This window comes from Podarcis filfolensis, assembly GCF_964270895.1.
Source record: "Podarcis filfolensis genome assembly, chromosome: 1".
NCBI lineage: Eukaryota > Metazoa > Chordata > Lepidosauria > Squamata > Lacertidae > Podarcis > Podarcis filfolensis.
Window position 1 is genome coordinate 71,877,560 of NC_139604.1, and position 19,376 is coordinate 71,896,935.

The 19,376-nt window shown below is 38.4% G+C and overlaps 1 protein-coding gene and 1 long non-coding RNA gene across 3 annotated transcripts in view; one reads left to right on the forward strand and one right to left on the reverse strand.

The window, feature by feature from the left end:
- CSTF3 (cleavage stimulation factor subunit 3) overlaps positions 1 to 19,376 on the forward strand; it is a 55,456-nt gene that overhangs the window by 15,173 nt on the left and 20,907 nt on the right. The window contains exon 1 of one of the 2 annotated variants that reach the window (XM_083598520.1): positions 9,992 to 10,054. The exons of the other annotated variant lie outside the window; for it this stretch is intronic. Within the exon in view, the coding sequence (XP_083454646.1) occupies positions 10,007 to 10,054 (48 nt within the window). The 5' untranslated portion in view covers positions 9,992 to 10,006. Of the gene's footprint in view, positions 1 to 9,991; positions 10,055 to 19,376 lie in introns of those variants that run through there. 2 annotated transcript variants of the gene reach the window in all.
- On the reverse strand, positions 1,201 to 4,399 carry LOC310756477. Its single transcript, XR_014544898.1, has 2 exons — positions 3,322 to 4,399; positions 1,201 to 3,283 (listed from the first exon to the last, which is right to left on the reverse strand). It is a non-coding gene; the product is annotated as an uncharacterized lncRNA (long non-coding RNA).

The following is a 19,376-nucleotide window of genomic DNA, read 5'->3' on the forward strand; positions in this document are numbered from 1 at the left end:
ACAAAACCAACCGGGATAAAGAGGTTTCCACACTTTTCCTTAAAAACATGTCAGGAAAGCTGCTCAGTGTTAAGAAGCAGACTGTCGACTACGAAGGCTTATGAGGGAACAAATTCTCAGGGTCTTGTTTTCACATTGAAGTGGGATCATTGAGCTGTTTTTCATTAAACTAATGCTAAACAAGCATTAAGTAACAATGCAGTGTGTAATCACCCCCCCAGTTTGTCAAAGATTCATAAACAAAGCTCTTAGGCTCCAAAAACTTAATATAAAATTTGATATGAAAATCTGCTTTTTTTCTTTTTAAAAACTAGTATTGGAAATTTGAATTTCCATTATATTTGAGAGTGCAACTCTAACTAACGTGTTGGCTTTGTCGCACTTTAGCATAGACTAAGAAGGATTTTTTCAAAAGGTATAGAGGCCACAGAAAATGCAGGATTTCAGGATTATACATCTTTTTCTTATAGGATTTTTAAATCTATTTTGATACAAACATTCTGAGAAAGACATATTTAGAAATATATGGTTGAAAATATAATTGTTTGAGAATGTGCTTGGAGTTCTTTAATGTGAAATACCTACATATTGCTAAAATTTCCTCTGAAATTAATCTGACGCTATTGCTACAGTTATGTAATACCCTACTACGGTAATTTTTTTACAAAGTTGCATGTGGTTTTCTGTAAAGCAATTGTTTATACTAGACTTTGAAACACCTCATGAATCTCGTACCTTTTAAAAAAATGTACTTGTATACTGCTCCTTACCTGTTAATAAATATTAATTTCTATATGCTTGTTGTAGCTTTGCATCAGAAATCAGATGCAATTGTGTCTGTGATTTTTGGCCCATCATTTATTGTAGTACGAGTGTAACAGTCAGTGGAATTACCAGCAACTTAAACACAGAAGATGTTACTTTCTTGCCTTTGAAACACACTACAAAGGTGGGATTTCCCATGTATGTCATGAGTTTATATAATAAGCAATTCCAATAACCTGGTATACAAGGCAAAAAGAAGTTAGGATTTGAAATACAAGCTTTCTAGTATAGTGGCTGTACATGGTTTTAAAAAATCATTCTTTCTCTTGTGTGTGCTCACATACACTTGTATTTCCCCCCTAAATATTAGATTTTTGTAGGTAATGCAAGAGACTTATTCCTAAAGTCATTCGGGAACATTGGTCATAAACAAGGCAATTATTTTTGGAGTACAGAATCATATTGAGTGACATCCAACCCCAGCTTGGGTCAGGAGGGCGCTCTTCATCTCTCCTCCCTGCAGTCCTTAGTGTGCTTCCAAAATCTGCTCTGGAAGTTTGGGAGACCCTCTGGAGCAGATGTTTTTGGGAGCAATGGGCAGTTGCAGGAAGGTGGAAAGGGAAGCAAACAGGCTGACACAATAAGATGTCACATATATAATTCTTCTGGGTATCACCCATGGTAGAATTATTTTCACCAAGTACAAGAATGGCTTGGTTTCCTTTTTGCTTATCATGGCTTATCATTTTGTTTCTTTTGTTTTGTCAGCTGTTGAATAACAAAGAGTTTTCAGATGTCAAAGAAAAAGCAAATCAAAAACTTACGATACAATAAAATAAAATTAGAAGCTTCTCCCTGGCCCCCTTCTCTAGGTATTTAAACTTGGAACAAAAATACTTGCAGAGGGGTCATATGATTTGCTAAAGGAGGCTGTTATTCACTTTCTTCTTCCTGAGCTATTTCAGAAGCCTAAGGCTGTTATTGAAGAACTTAGCTGCTAAATGTAATGCAAAATGTAATGTAAGCATGCTTGTGTGTGTCTCCATACAGTCTGCAAAGCACACTAAGGCTTATTTTCAGAATTTATGGTATTAAGTACACAATCTTAGTTCAGGAGCCTGCATTCTGTGTCATGTGTTAAATAACTAGAAAATATTTGGGAGGGGGTCAAGTTCTTTGGCTGCAGAAATGCAAAAAATTCTATTTGCTATACGCAGGATTGTGTACTTTATACCCTGCATGTAATAGTCAGATTCTGTCGAGGTAACAAGTTTTACTACATATACAAACTGAAATTACACACATTCACATTTTGCATAATTATTCAAGCTAGTCATGGGGAGGCAAAGGATCTGTGGAGTACAACACATTGTTCACTGGAAATCATACTTTGCCCTGGTCCAGCTTTCTGAGATGTCACTAAGCATGTTCACATATTTTCAATATGCAGGGGTTAGAATCTTTAGAAGTGGTGGTGGTAGGAATGGAGGTATAGAAAAATGGTCAAAATGCTAAATTTGGGACTTGCACACAGCTATGGAATGGACACAGTCCAGAAATACTTTTACTGGGGAGTATAATTGCATTTCATTTTCATGTTCTAAGCTTTAGGTTATGCCTTAAGTTCTCAAGTGCTGTTCATGGGGTTATACCCCTTAAGTAGTGGACTCAATTTAACCATGCTGCTGCACCCAGTTCTGCTATCTCTGGCCTAGACCATGTTTCTCAGCTTTGCTTGATTGCAGCTTCAGCCCTTACGTAAACTAGAGGTCTGGTGTTCCTTTTCATGAGTTGCTAACCTCTAAACCTGGTTATGTAGTGTGGTGTAACTCTTGAAAAGCAACCTGGAAACTTAGCTGGTTCAGAATATGCTAACTTTGCTTTAGTATGGAACTGACTATAACCCAGGTACTTCCCTGTCTGAGTTATAGGGTTGCCAGTCTGTTGCCATGATCTGTTCAATGTGCTGGCCCTTAAATAGTCATATGAAGATACTTAGGGGAGTGTCTTCTTCCATTGATTCCATTTGCAGTGAATTTAGAATTAAGATCAAGTGAAAAAGCATGATGGCAAAGCTATCCTCCAAATGTTTTCTTTAAAGAGAGAGTTCCATTATAAAAGGAAGACTTAAACAAGCTGAAAAGGGCAGCAGAGGAGAGTTAAGATCTGCAAAATAAATGGGTGGACATAGAAAATTTTTTCCCTAATGCTGTATCATTGACATACGATAGAGATGGGATGAATTCATATGTAACTAGCAGGTTCATGCATATTTAGAATAAGTGAGATATGTTCCTTCCAGGTTAAAGGAAAATATACCTTGGAAACAATGAGACCATTGTTGTCAGCTCCTGTTTGGCCAAAGATGAAGCAAAATGCATAACTAATTAAAACCTTTAAACCCAAGTAATTAACTACCTTCTCCTGAGATCTTGCAACATGCTCCCTTGCAAGAAAAAATACAATAGGTGCTACTGCAAGTAAGTAGTTGTAATTTTAAAAGATTGCCACAGTATTACTGTTGCTATTCCTCCTATACTAAGGGCCAGGACAGACTGTTAAAATTGTACCCCCAGCTTGAGGGAAATAGTTTACAGTATATGAGATTTGACAATTGTGTTTCGTGCTGTTATCAAACATTCTTGCAAATGGTTATATCCATCATTACAAATTACCTTTATTAAGGTAATACAAGTTCACTCTGTGCAAATCTTTCAGCTTAGAATATGTGTGTGTGATAGTTTTGTAGCAATAAGTCATTTTGCCATAGTGTAGGAGATTCTGGGATGGACTGTTGGCCCATTATTATTATATCCTGTGTGTTTCCCAGAAACATCTAGCTGGCCAGTATTCAAAATAAAATATTTGAGTCCTTGGTTTGATCCAGCAAGGTAATTATTGCACAATTCATTTTTGGAAAATAATGGTTATGCTATGAGGCAATTGGTAATGTGTTCTAATACTGGGCAGCCAAATGTTACAGCCAGCCAGCCAGCCAGCCCTTTTATCCTTCCCCTTTCCAGGGTGTTCTAACATTATAATATTTCCTAGCCTTCTCTAGGATTTCCTAAATGTATTGGGAAATGTATGGATCTGGGCAACTGGGTTGAATCCCAGCATTGCATGAGCCAAGTTCTGCTTGTGCAAGTGCACTTCCCCTCCTTTCCTCCCCACCCCTCAAATCTGCTCTGGAGGCTCACAACCTTCCAGAGCACATATTGGAGGTATACATGGGTAAGGAATGGAAGTTCTAACGTACCTTTTAATGATAAACCTTTGAAATACTTAATGTTTGTTTGTTTGTTTGTTTGTTTGTTTGTTTGTTTGTTTGTTTGTTTTACTGTTCCAGTACCCTTTTACATTCACAAAATGCATGTCTTGTCATGAAATACCAGTTAGAGCGTAATTAAATTTCTTCCTTTCTTCCATATGTATATTTGATTGTGTATGCCTTATTTAGCTGTACGAAGTAAACTTGCTGTTGTGAATACGACTGAACTCTCCTTTCACAAAAATACAGAATAAAGAGGCATTTTTAAAAGAACAATTATTATTTTCTGTATCCACTCTTTTCACAGTAGTTCTTCATTGGCTTGAAATGAATCTGTCTTCACATCAAAACCCTCCCCTAATTCAAAAAATCTTCCCTTCATTAATACATATTTGCTCCATATGCCAGCTATTCTATAGACCCACACAATTCACTTTGTATGCGACAAGTGGAAATAGTCCACAACACGAAAGGGATGCTGTTGGCCCAAACAATGAACCAAGGCATAGAAAACAACCACACATGTCTGTAATTACTCCCTTAGGGAAATTTATGTGAGAAGATGACCCCCCACCCAACCCAATATTTCTGAAAACATTGGAGTCATTGGACTCCAATATAATATATCTTTGCAATAAACTTTGCCACTAAAGGTAGTGAGCTAAAAGCTAATAGCTAATCATATTCAGTATTGGAGACCAACTCTTCTGAGCTAAGCATATCTGGCATAATACCTAGTTAAAGGATGGGGCTGAAATTATAACTCCTTTTTAATTTCACCTTTTGCACTGCTACTTCTTACATGTATGATACCTAAACACTTAAATGAGAAGTGGCCTATTGGCTTTTCATTTAAACTTGCAGAGCTTTAAAAGCAATGTGAAAAATGAAAATTGAAAAGCTCTTCAGTTGTACGTGGGGAAGAGAAACTAAACTTTCTTTTTCATACACTTTGTTCTTAAGTGGCCTTTCATTTGAGCTCCAGCTTGCTTCATTTTATCCAGTGCCTTCAGATTGTCTGTGTCCCTTGAACACTCCTTACCAAAATAGTAGAATTGTTCTGAGTCCAAAGCGCCCCCCCCCCCATTTTTTTGTCTTTAGCCTGTTTTCAGCTGCTGGTCATGTGATTCTATCCAGAGAGGAGCAAATGAAATTTCTCATCTTCCCATGCCACACAATTCATTTAGGGGCTTATAGCTGCACTGCTCCCTATGAGTTGCTTGTTATGGTGCAGAGTAGAAGTCTCCAGAAATAGTTGGGTATTGTTATTTTTTCTAAGTATAGATACAGTCATACCTCGGGTTACGAACGCTGCGGATTGCGCATTTCCGGGTTGTGGATCGTGCCGAACCCCAGAAGTACCGTTACTTCTGGGTTTCCGCACATGTGCAGATGTGCCGAATTGCATAGCGCGTGCGCAGACGCAGCGCTTCAGGCTGCGAACGCTGTGGGTTGCGAACGTGCCTCCAGAACGGATCAAATTCGCAACGAGGTATGACTGTAGTGGCTTGTGAATTTTGTTTACATAAACTATTTGTAAATAATTTGTCATTCGTAATTTTTTCTCTCCTGCCTCATCAGCTTAGACTTCTTTGCTCCAAGAACTTTGCCTTGGGCTGCTAGACCTGAACCTTAACACTTGATGGCTACATAAGCAAGGAGGGTTTTTTCTGGGGGGAAAGGAGTTCTGGAGAGAAGAAATGGGAAAAGGTGTCATTTTTTCCCTCTTCTTCCTTTAATTTCATAGCATATATTCCATCCTCCTTTTCTTCTAGGATACTCAATATTAGCTGTATGGGTTCAAGGAGATTCATTTCTTCCTCCCTCCAATTTCCTTTCCTACCCCCCCCCCCCTCAGTTGATGACTAAACCATATACTGGCTCCATTAAATCATTTTGTTTTTATTTGTAGGCTTGGCTGCTATCAACATCTGTCATAGAACCTCAGAGGTGCTAGTCAGACTATTGTGTGTGTGTGTGTGTGTGTGTGTGTGTGTGCGTGCATACTTGTATCTTTGTGTGTGTGTATGCACATGTAGAAAGTCCATGTAGCACCTTGTCCAGAGTATTTTCAAAATCTGAAAATAGGTTCCAAATAAATTACTGCAGATAAAGGTTGATGAGAGAGTGTGTGCATATATTTTCAGAAAAAGCTCTTGTCAGAAATGACTTTAATATCAAAGTAGTTTTTTGTTCAAATCCTTATTTTTTCTTTGTCAACCACCATTGCAATTATTAGTGTTCTAAACTTCATATTATATGTAATCAAAAGAATTGAATTCTTTTAACCACTTTCTAAAACAAGTTCCTTGTGTGGCATGGCTGGAAAGAGACTTCTGATATATTCATTTTTACATAAAATACAATAAAAAAACTTAATTATAATAAGAAATTAGTTGGTCCAGATTTAGAAACAGTGGTCTGTGTTGGAGACATCAACCTTGTTTGGCCTGTGGGCTCATTTGTATTTTTGAGCAAACGCCATAGGCACCCCTCTCTCCGGTTACTTCACACTCCTTTCCCTAGATCAGTTGTCCCCCCACCCACAAAAGTCAGTGAAAGTGGCAACTTGAACGCACACTTTGCTTTTCCAGGGGATCTTTGTAAAAGTCCAGTGGAATTAATTTGAAAAGCTCTTCTCATTATTTGAACTTACTGCTTACTTTTTTAAAGAAGAAGGTAACTCTAAGAGACTTGCAAAAAATAAAACAGCATGAAAACAGTATAAAATTCAAACAGTAAAAGCCGAATATTATATTTACAGTGGTACCTTGAGTTACAAATGCCTCAGGTTAAAAGCGCTTCAGGTTACAGACTCCAGTAACCTGGAAGAGTTACCTCAAGTTGAGAACTTTGCCCCAGGATGAGAACGGGAATCGTGTGCTGGCGGCGCAGCAGCAGCAAGAGGCCCCATTAGTGAAAGCACACCTCTAGTTAAGAACAGTTTCAGGTTAAGAACGGACCTCCGGAATGAATTAAGTTCGTAACTAGAGGTACCACGGTATAAGAGAGTAGGACTAACATATCTCACACAGAAAAGGCCACATATAATCAAAACCAAAGGCCTGACAAGAAATACTCCCCTCCTCCGGCACCTAAAGATACATAATGATGGCCCCAGGCATAGCTCCTTGGGGAAAGCAGCCCATAAGTGGAGAACCATCACTGGAAAGGCCTGCTCTTGTTTTTACACCTCCTGCACCTTCCTTGGAGTGGGTATATGAAGAAGGACCAAGGGTATGGGTTGGTTTATATTGCAAAGAGTCAGTCCTTAGAGTATTGGGATCCTGAGACACAAAAAGTATTTATAGGTCAAAGCCAGCACCTTGAATTTAGCCTGGAAATTAATTGGAAGTCAGTGTAGTTTGCCAGAATTGGAGCTGAAAGAGAAATGGGAGAGAAAGTAACCCTTCTAATGTCTTGTCAGTCTGTTTCTAATCAATTCTTTAGTTTTTCTCCCTGCTTCCTCAATATTACATTACATTCTTCAATATTACATTCCTCAATATTACATTAACAACTATTGTGTCCATAGAGTATTCTGTTTTTACTCTTTGCTACAAAAATTCTCCCTGTATACTTTTCTGCATTCCACATGAGCATAATCTTGGTTTTGGCCACATCTCCCAACACAAACATTTGCATTTCATAACAATACATGTTATACATTTTCTAAATTGCTTATCTATCTCTTGTCTCACTTCTTGTAGAAAAAAGTGCCTGCTAAATCTTTCTCCTGATTTCCTTTGGAATTTCAACTCTTCCAGTTTTTTAAAGCTCTGAGCCAGTCAGGTTTCTTTCTTTTTCTAGTCGCCTTCCCATCAATTTCTGCTTGTATATTTGAATTTACAACATTTTCTCTAACATGAAAAAAAAATACCTTTTGGGTATCATGTCAGTTGTCTTTATTTAATCCATAATGGTTATCAATCTCCCCATCCATTCAGTGATAATATTTAAAAAATTCCCTGAGGAAGGTTTGTGTGTTGCCTTTAAAATCTCTGGTTAATCTGCAGTAAATCTATCAAATATGAAAACCATCTGGGATTCTTGGCTCCACGTTGTCCACAGACTTTTTGAAGAGCATTCAAGGGTGGACCAAGATTGGCCCATGAGCTTGGAGGTTTCCCCCACCCCTGTTCTGTACATTTGGTCATTTTAATGCTTTCCATCAGTTTGCCCCAGAGTGACCAACATTAAGCTAAGTGGCCTATAATTCTTCCTTGTTCTTGCTTTTTCTTTTTCTCTTTTTAAAAAAGATGTTTATTGTTAGTATTGCTAATAATTGGTCTCCATATTTGAGGACTAGAAACTACTCAATCTTGGCAGCAATTTATTTTGGTTAGATAATCAGCAATTCCACATTTGGATTCTTTTAAGAATTCTTGGGTTGATAATTTTTTGTTTTTTTAAATAGAGCATAGAACTTCATTTCTTGCCATCATGTTCCTCAGTTCTTTAGACAAACATCTATCTGCCCGACATGTTCTGTAGTGAAAGTAGATGCAAATAATTAATTCAGTTTCTCTGCAGTCGTCTTTTCCTCCTTTAGTACATGCTCGGCCCACATTTCTTCAGCCCTATTATCGCAGCTGATAAAACTAGATTAGCAGGCTTTTGAAACAATACAAAATCTGCTTAATGGAGTGAAAGTGGGATATGTGTATTTGTTACTCTATAAACTTAACTTCAGTAAATTTTACCTGGGTGGTTTACAAGACTGTAAAAACAAATCAATGATAAAAGCAAAATAATAATAATAAGAACAGTAATAATTATTAATAAAGTAATAACAAAATGGCATAAGCAGCAAATTCATCTTTTACACTGCATTCACATGGGGGAGGAAAGTTTTTTTTTTTTCTCCTCTCAATGTTTTGAATTTGAAGCAGGTTGCAGTAAGAAGTGTGGACAGAAGAGAGGGCAACGATATAAGATATATACGATATCTTTATTGTCATTGTCCCATGCAGAACAATGAAATTGAAAAACTACATAAAACATTCAAAAACCCCTAAAAACTCTGAAACCCCATTTTAAAATACACTTTACTATAGAGACCCCTTATGCTGTGTTTAGAACCAGAATTGCATTTGCATAGAAACTGTTTCTCAGGCGGCTAGTCCTGGCCTTTATAACCCTATACCTTCTTCCAGAAGGCAGAAGCTGAAAGAGATAATTTCCGGGGTGCGTACTATCCTGCGCTATCTCTAGCAGAGTTATAAAGAGGAGATTTTACAGACTTGGGACAGTGGTATAGCATAAGGCACAGGAATTGTAATGGCAGCGGAGAGATCTGATATTTGATGAAAACTACAGCAGAAAAGTAATGTGCATGAGGAAGAATCCACAACAGGTGTAGCCTAGTTCAGAAAGGTGGATAAAGTTAAATATAATAACAAGAAACTAGGAATTTGTGCGGAGCATGTACCCAGAAGAGAAGGAAAATGATTTGGGAAGGCCAGATATGGGAGAAGGGAAGGCTAGCTCGAAAAGGGATCTAGCATCAAAATAATAGTATTTTCAGAAACCAGGTGGTTTAACTTGTTTTGCATAATGCCCAAATGTGAAGTTGCTTTAGTTCAGGAGTACAGCTGTACTTTGAAACAGGGAGAGGAATTCAGCATAGTAATATGGCAGTCCTGTCAGCCCAAGATTTTCAGCTTGCCAGATGGAACACCCACCCTCCCCCTTTCCCCCTGTATGCTGTTCTGGAGATTCGCCCAATTCTTCCCCTCCTCCCCTGCAAATTTCAGGGCACACAGGAAAAGGAGAAAGAGAAAAAAGCCCGTTGTGCTGGTGGAAGTCTTTGCACAGAATTTTGCTGATGGGACTAGTTAGTTGAATCCCAGCCACATTGATAAGAGGACATTACATTTAGAACACTTGCAGGAAATGGGGACTGCAATTTTGCAAAGTTCTGTATTGTATGTCCAACTGAAAATCAGTGGGACATAACCACCTGTGCATATGTGTAATATTTCAGGGAAGGAGCAGGACCCAAAGAACTGCTTACAGGTGAGTGCAAGGGTTTGCACACACTGGTGGATTTTTTTTTAACAGTACCCCCCACTCCCCCAAGTGGCAAATTACAAATTGCTTTGGGAAGGCCCCTTGGTACTTAAAGTTCATTCACCATGGAGCATGCAGGCTGCTGTTTTCAGAAAGCATATGCACAAAGCACATTAGCTGCAGAGAATTAGTTGCATGGTTTGTTAGTCTGGCCAAACTCTATTGCAGGGATAAGCAACCTTTTTCAGCCGTTGCCGGACTATATTTTGAAAAAATAAATGAACGAATTCCTGTGCCCCATAAATAAATTAGAGATGCATTTTAAATAAAAGGACACATTCTACTCATGTAAAAAACGCTGATTCCCGGACCATCTGCAGGCTGGATTGAGAAGGTGATTGGGCCTTAGACTGCCTACCCCTGCTGTATTGCTTTTCTGAATAGCCAAGGCGATAGAGGCAAATATTTATTTGTGCAAAAGCAGAAATGTGATTTTTTAAAAATAAGGTTTTTAGAAGTCAATGAAATTTCAACAGCATAACTTTTTAAAGTGAAACACAAAATAGCTTTTTAACCGATTTTGTTTTTATAGTATTAAGTAATTATTCCTCAAATAGAGGGGGTGGTCCTGCTGTAGGACTTAGAAACTAAAAAGACACAAGGGAAAGGGATTGCAGGGACAAGGTACAGGAGGAAAAGCACTTCTTCAAGGCCAGTACAAAGTGGTGAGCAGCAAGCATTTATATCCATTGTATTTATTTGGCTGTAGTAAAAGCTCAGAGTGGTTTCCAAAAATAATACATTTCATAGTTCTGTAAAAGCCCCACACCCCTAGCAGCTTGAGGATAATGATGATGATGATGATAAAAAATTACACTCCACCCATCAGACTGGAGTGCTCCAGACTGGGTGGCTTCCAACATAATACAAAAACAGTGAGACATCAAACATTAACAATTCCTGCTACATGGCTGCCTTCAGATGTCTTCAGAAAGTTGTGTAATTGTTTATCAGTTTGACATCTGATGGGAGGATGCTGTACGGAGTGGATGCAACTACCAAGAAGGCCCTCTTCCTGGTTCCCTGTAACTTCTCGCAGTGAGGGAGCTGCTAGAAGGCCCTCGGAACTGGACCTCGGTGTCTGAGCCGAACGATGGGGGTGGAGATTCTCCTTCAGCTATAAAAGTTTGATAGAAGACTGGGGAGTGGGAGCAGTGAATTTCTGATAAAAGTCCAGAATCCTTAATATACAAATGAAAGTTGGGTGGGGTTTAGTCCTTATGTCCCATGATGTTTTTTGGAAAAGGTCAAAACATAGTTCTGTTGGTGCTTTCAAATGGAGAAAGGATCATTTTCAGTATACAGAAAGGCATCCAAAAGGGGAAAGGATTGGGGAGGGTGTATGGGGAAATGTGATACAGACCCCTAAAGTGTAAATTGATCATTACTTCTTCTGACCCAGTAATAAAATAGGCTGTATATGTGAAGCTGTTTACCAAGCTTCATTGCTGTGCTTAAAGCTGCTTAATTTCCAAGCATGTTGAAGCTTCTGTTTCCTTTGGTTTAATATCCACTTGTATTCCTAAGATTTTCCTGATTGAATACCCCCTTCGTGTACCTCTGAATTCTAGGGTATGTCTTCACCTGGGAGAGGTATTCTATACCAATAGCAAGCTCTAAATACACACACAATGAGAGCCACAATAGACTTAAGTTTCTACCGAACTTGTTCTCTCCCTGACTCCCAATGTCTCACTTCTCCATCTGCTTTTGGTCCTTCTCTCAAAAGCGTTTTGAATCTTCTTTGATCTCTTTGTGAAAGGTATAGAGCATGTTTGTGTCTTTTGCTCCTGTGCTCCAAAGACAAATTTCTACTGAATATCTGTTCACCTTGAACTGCTGTAGCTATAGCACTTCACAAATAAGCATATATCTAATCATCACACTACCTGCCCGATGCCTGATATGTTGATTTCTACCATGGGTTCTACCATATTCTTAACATACCCTCTAAAAATGTGATTTGCCTATGTGAGGTACATTGTTAACCACTACAGGTAGGTGGTAACCTCATTCTTTTGCCCATTTCGTAAGAGAAACAAAACTAATATAAAAGAACAAATGTTCAGTGTGACTTTTAAGTGTTTGCTCAAATTATTGTCTCTGTGTTGAATTAGTAGAACCTTTGACCAGTGTTGACAGATGGGTTCCAAGCTTCTCATTTAGAAGACATTTCTGGTCTTCCATGCCATGGCTAACACATGGTTCATCCACACATCCCAAGTAATTTTTTAGTCCAGAAAAGTCACCAATAACCTGGCTGCAGTTTAAAAAATGTAAATGGGTGGTGCTGTTCTCTCCCCCCCCCCATTGCAGAGAAAGGTGGCACCTCTATCTTTTTACTAAAGGGCCCTTCTGCCCCCTGGGATGGCACTGTTCTTAAAAGGTTGTCGCCATTGTTAGGTCTTAGAAGGCTAGAAAACAGGAAGAAGATCTAACAGTGGTGTCACACCAAAGGGGCCTTTCTCCAATGGCAAGAAGAGGCAGGAAAGTGCTGGGGCAGGGGTAGACCCTGCTTGAGAGCAAGAGCACTGCTAAGTGAATGTGTGTTTTTGTCTGCTGAGTCCACCCTTCCCCTGCTCTGTGTGCACCTGTGTGCAGGCTCTTGTCTATTTCCTGTTGAGTGCATGAATATGTAAGTGGCATGCCTGCCTTCCCTGGCTGCTGAGGGTACGTATATGTGCCTCTGAATCGGGCTTGGGTTGGCATCCAGCCCTCTACTGCTGAATTACCACAAGAGGACTAAATACATGTAACAATTTCCCCACCAGTCTGTAAACCTGCATATAATTGATATACATCATTACACATGCAGAGCCTAAGCAGAAACAGTTTTAATGTCAGTAAACAATTTTACTTGTGCTGAACTCACATAGTTTGGAGTACAACAACACAATTCCACCCTCCCCTCAAAATAAATAGCATGTCATTCTCGGTGTCATTTTGCTTTTTGTCGCATTTAGAGTTTACAAACAAATCTTGGATAATTTTTACTTTTCCACAAGGGTCAAAGTAGGTTTTAAAACTCTAGGTGTGTAAAACTTACCCTTCACTTTTCTCCCTTGGCCAGTATTCCTGACTGGGTTATCGCCAGCCTATAACTCTTTAAATGGCAGACTATTTTTTGGATGCTTTTGAAAATGAGTATCTATAAGAAGCTCAGACCCTCTAAATTATAATATTGTTTACAGTGAGTGCTAAATTGCTAGAAAACAGAGTCTTGTGTGGGAAATCTTCTGATACAGATCATAATGATAAGCATTCTTTCTTTCTCTCTCTCTCTCTCTCTCTCTCTCTCTCTCTCTCTCTCTCTCTCATCAAGCCTATCTCTTATTGTTTGAGATGACTATTGCCATCAAAGTCCTTAAATGATCTTCCCAAGATACATTATTCCTTAGATAATCATTCTCTTGTTTGCTGAAAGGGACACATTCTGCTGTGAAATTTATACAGATTCATACGCTAATCTCCATCATCCTTTTCGATTGACTAGTTCGTAAGATGACGTTGGATTCTATTTGTAGTGACAGAATTCTTAAATTTATGCCTACACAATGTGGTGTTGAACACTGCCAAAGGAAGAGAAGACCTAGAAAGTTAACTGGCCTGGCTCCAAAAAACGGCTCCAGCAAAAATAGAGAATGCCAGAAAATAACAGTCAGCAACTTCAAAAATGTCCAAATTGACATGATGTCAAGCTCTTGAGTTGGGACACCTTTAGGATAAGTGTTCCATCCAAAGAGAGAGATTGAAGTTGATGCTGTTCTCAGGTGGAAAGAAGGGCAAGCCATCTGACTATATCGCAATTCTGTAGACTTGATTTTTAAAAATGGACGAAGTTTCCATTATAAAATTAATCTCCATGGTTCAGTAAAAGAAAAAGAAAGGTTGTTGTGTTTTGTTTTTTGCTTGTTTTGGATGCTGCAAAGAAAATGACGTTTGCATTAAAACTGAAGAGATAACATGCACAGTTTGGAAGGAAATCCAAGTCAAGATGCTATGTAGGTGAAGTTATAGTAAGAAAACCATGTTCTTATTACGGAAAAGTGTCCTAAATTGGCAGAATGAATAGAAGGCTGCATTAAGAAACAAGGAAAACTTAAAAGATCACACAGAAATACAGTATTGGCAATGAAAATGCTTCTGAGAAGACTTTTCCAAAATAGCCAAACCGTAACTTATAACCATTACTCTACCATAATGTAGAGAATACAGATTAACAGTTGTTTGCCAAGTTCATAAACAAGTGTGCTATGTTAGTTGCATAATTTTTTGGTGGTTTTTCTTTTTAAAACTTGCAGTAGAGAAAATTATTGGTTTTCATTAACTCTCCATAAAGTACTTAGAAACTTGTCATAACTTTATCCTCCTACTATCCTATCTCTGTCTACTAATCATTGTTCCTTTGATAATAATTCTATTGTTCCCTGAAAGGGACACATTTTACTGTGAAATTTATGCAGATTCTCATACCAACCTATTCCCAGCCACTGAAAGACATCCAAAATTATCTGGGAGTATAGTCAGTCTAATGCTGTCCTGGATTATTTAAGACTTGACAGTAATCAGCTTGAATTGTGATTGTGCCCAAAAAGAGTAGTTCAGACACTGAAGCACTGGTGAAATGTGCTCTCGATTATCTTTCCCACACTTGAAAGCGGGCCAGAATCGTCATACACACATTGAAGAAGATAAGGGACAAAATGGGATCCTACAGTGACCATTGCAAGTGGGTTGACAGTTTTTAGTTTCTTGGTTCTTATTGAGAGGAATGAAAGAACCACTCTGCCAAATCATGGCTTGTAGCCAGCACTCTAGCCCGGCCAAATGAAGTCTCAAACTCAAGTGGCATTCATCAGTCAAATTTCAGATGGTTATTGTTATACAGCCAAGTACATATTTTTTTACACTGTGCAGGGGTGAAGAGACTGAAAAATATTTCAAGACAATGAGTCATAACCAGAGTGCTGATGTTCTTGATTTTGTACTTGAGCTGCAACTCGCAAGTGAAAATCAATATTACAGAAAGCTGAAAACTGCTAAGAATGAAGACATCCTGGGTCAATTAAACCATTCATCACTAAAAACAATTCAGCTGACTTTGGAGATGCAACAGCAATTGGGAAGGAGTTGCTGTTATCACAGCTAGTGTTATAGAAATGATTATGCAGAGTTCTGTGCTCTTTGGTGTGAATCGAGACTCATTGGTACTCTTACTCCCATTTTCTGGCTCAAGCTCTGCGAAATTCTAATCAGAAAATGGTGGGGAAGGACACATAGCAACAACCATGTCAGTGGCTAATAAGCCAACTTCCTATATTGCTAGCCAATTAGGCTATTGACTGAATAGCTTTCAAAGTGGATGAGTATGTCTTCAAAGCTTTATGGGATCCTTTTGGGTTCACGAGCGCTGAGGGATTGATAGTCTTAACAAGGACAGAAAATCTATTTAGTCTATTGCCTTTGTTAGCTAAACATTGTTGGAAGTACTGCATCCAATGATGTAGTGGATTTCAAATTGCAAAGCAGTACCATGGCAAAGTTGTGGAGGACCAATAAGACTTGTGGGATTTCGTAGGTGCTAGTGAGATAGAACCATCTCATCTTCCTCATCTGTTCAGTGGAACACTGCCCTGTCTCTTCTTATCTGTTCACTGGAAAACAAAAACTGCTTACTCAGACTATCATATATCAGTCTTAAATATTCTGCTAGAAATTTATTTACACCAGCCCCCTCCCTTTTTTCCACCATGGAACTTGCCATACATGGGTTCCTATATCGTCTCCTCAAGATGCTGACCAGAAGCAAACAGACTTGGCTTCAGTGAGGTTTCTGCATCATGCACCTTCAGATCATTGTATTCTGACAGGGCTAAAAAGAAACTCTTAAAAGGCCAAGTACAAGCTCAGCTCTTCAGGTGGTAAAACTGGCTAGCAACAGCGCTGTGTGTTTCCTTACAATGATGCTCTGTGCAGAACTGTGAACCTTCAGGTAGCATGAATGCTGGGAAAGCCAGGTTACATGGCTTTGATTTTCTGAATAGAACAGCTGATACACTAGTAATATATAAGTAGATTTGTGTTCTTACTCTCCTAGCCCATGAACCAAAATGTCCTACCAGCCCAACTATCCTTCGTAAGCTGCAAGCAAGATTTTCATCAAGGATTAACGTTATACCTTTTATTATTCCATAAAATTCATATGCCACTTGATGGTTAAAACACCTCAAAGCAGTTTCCAAAACTTGCGTTTCAAAGTTTTTTACAGATGAAGCAGAGAAGGAGCCTAACTTTTTGACATGAGAAAACGGCACAGCACGGCCAGTGGCTAACCTCTGACAAACGGTTGCAGTTGTCTTTATGATTGCTGATTTTACCACCTTATTTTTACTCTGCCACTTTTTTTGCTTGTCCAATAGGCCTGTTCTTCATGGCCAACTGATTTCAAACTGTAAATATGACTAGATTTTCAAGAGCTTCATAGAATGCAGGTCTGCTGTTCAAAGGAAGAAGCCGAATTGTACTGGGCATATCCAAGTCTTATGGATCCTGACTTTCAGTAACACGTTAATATTTGAAAACAAAATATAGAGGCTCAATTCACCCATTTATGTAGCAGCCACTCAACGGGAAGCCAAAGCAATCCCAGCTATGTGGCAGGTGTACTTTTATGATACACACATTCACTGTATTCACAACTTACATTATTGGATTGCATTGCATTTTTTTTAAAAAAAAGATTGCACGTAGTCCTAAAGAAGTCATCTTTACTACGTCTCAGAGGCTGTTGTTGGAAGAAATGCTATATTTCCCTCAAATTTTCTGTGTATCAAAATAGACTCACTCTGCATGTAGCCTGAAATTAATTTCCATTGATAAACTCAATGAATCCGATTGAGTTTGAATTGTCAAAAGGTGTCTGAAACTAGGTCTAATAATTTATCAGAATTGCAGTTAGTTTGGGAAAAAACACAATCAAATTTCTGAACTATTTTTTTTAGAATAAGGTTTTTCCCCAGAATAGATGCTTATATGCCTGTGCCAAGAATGGATTCAGGCCACAACACAGTTTACATACTATCCTAATTTATTCTAGTATCAACATGAGCCTAAAGAAGAGGAGCACTAGAACATTCAGTCAGCTTTTCTTGAGATGTATGCATTGTAATTGGTTCTGCGAGGCTGCTATCTTTTGCATCCTGATCTATGGGACTTGTTTCTGAATATACAAATATAGACTTGCACTGGAAAACCTTGCATATTTTGAATACGTTTCAAGCAAGTCATATGGAAATACCTGCACTTATAATTAATAATATTATCCCTGGATACAAATCATACCTGAAATGTATTTGAATTTTCTTTCTGTGGATTGACACGGCTTTCAATTTTTTCTCTGGCTGTGTTGATTATTCTTAATTTATCATATTTATTTTATCGGGGCTTTTCTGTAGTCCTTTGTTTCCTAGCCTGGATTAATATTAGTAAGCAATAAGAATAATTAAGAAGGTAACTCTGACTACGAGCAGGGAGCAAAGCTGGTTACACCTAGATCCACAAGTTCACCTTCAATTATAGCTTTTTGTTTTTACATAAAGCAGCTTTTTAGTTGCTTCAGATACACAGTTTCCAATTCATTTTCTTTTCAAGGATCCAAATATAACTTTCCGGGGGGGGGGGGGGGAGAAAGAAAAAGTATCCAAATCTCTGATGGAGGATTCTCTCTCTCCACCTTCTTCCCTAACCACTGTCATCCCACTCAAATTTGCCATGATCTCTTTAGTAATTCTTCATTTCCTGAGGCGGCAGACTTTCTATCACAATACCTTCCTAAATATAAATGATATGTTCTCGTTACTTACTTTTTGTGCTTCTTACTTTTCACCACATTGAATTCTGCTCTGGGCAGCTCCTTCAGGAACAACATGGGAGGTGGGAGGTGACTTAGTGCGGGAAGGAGGTATATATATTTTAAAAAGCCCCAATGTGTAAGCAGAAAATGGTACAGCCATTTGAGTCCTGACCTATTTAGCTAAATATTAGAAGCCATGTCTGGCAAATCTAGCCTCAAATACATTTCTGTAGTAACAAAGAGATGGAACCAATATAATGTTGAACAAAAGGAACCTGCATCTTCTCTTTGTTAACAATGATCTATAGACTCGATGCTAAGATATTGGCTAGTTTGTAATCAAACTCCTGCTGCTATTTTACAGAATAGCTTTAATAATATTGGGGGGAGAGGTTGTTAGCAAAACAACACCTCTGTCTTCAGGGCTTAAAATAAGGTATCTTAACTAGTCAGTGAACTTTAGTCTCATATTTCTCAAACAGTAGTTTCCCATGCCTCCTGGCAGACTCTTTTAGGAGCTGAAAAGGATTTCAAAAGCAGCTTGTAATGCAGGTTTTACTGTTTGGGGGCGGAGCCAAAAATCCACAAGGCAACTGCTAGCCATTGCAAGACGGAGCTGTGCTGCTCCTGTTTCTTGTTCCCAGAATCTGATAATTAGAAGACAGATGAAATGGTTCAGTTTAGTTATCATGACATTAGTAGGTGCATCCTTTGAATTTGCTTCATTCTTTTTTCATAAGCTGTCTGAAGTCTATCACTAACTCTAGTGATGTATTAAAAAATGAACACTTAAAAAAAGGCTACATTTGTTCTACGTTGGCTGTAATATGCAGAAATCTTTTCTCCCCCCCCCCCCCAGCTTTTTAACAGTGAGCCATGATTAAATCAGGAAGTGTTCAGCCACTGTTTCCCATTTCATCCCAAACAGGAAACTATGGTTACCAGCTTTGGAGCAAGCCAAGTTAAAAATTGGTTTATGATCCTGGTTTGTTCCAAAGCTGGTAACCATAGTTTCCTGTTTGGGATGAAATGGGAAGCAGTGGCTGAAGACTTCTTGATTTAATCATGGCTCACTGTAAAAGGAGTGTACGTACAGGCAGAAATCTCAGTCCTCCAAACCAGGTCATTGTGCCACAAGCATTTTTAAAGAGTGGAATGACACAGATTTCTTATTCCACTGTTTGAAACAAGATATGAGAAAGTGGAAATAGAAAAGTTTTCATATATAATGACATAAAAGCTGACATGTTTATAAAGACGAAAGGAATTCAATGGTAAAAATAGCATACCCTCATTTATTCTTCAACTAAATATTAGTGTAATATATGTTCCTAAGAAATACATTTGTACTGGTCTCAGCTATGGTTGTAAAATGAAATCTTTGGGTGTATAAGGGTATATTGTATAATCACACTG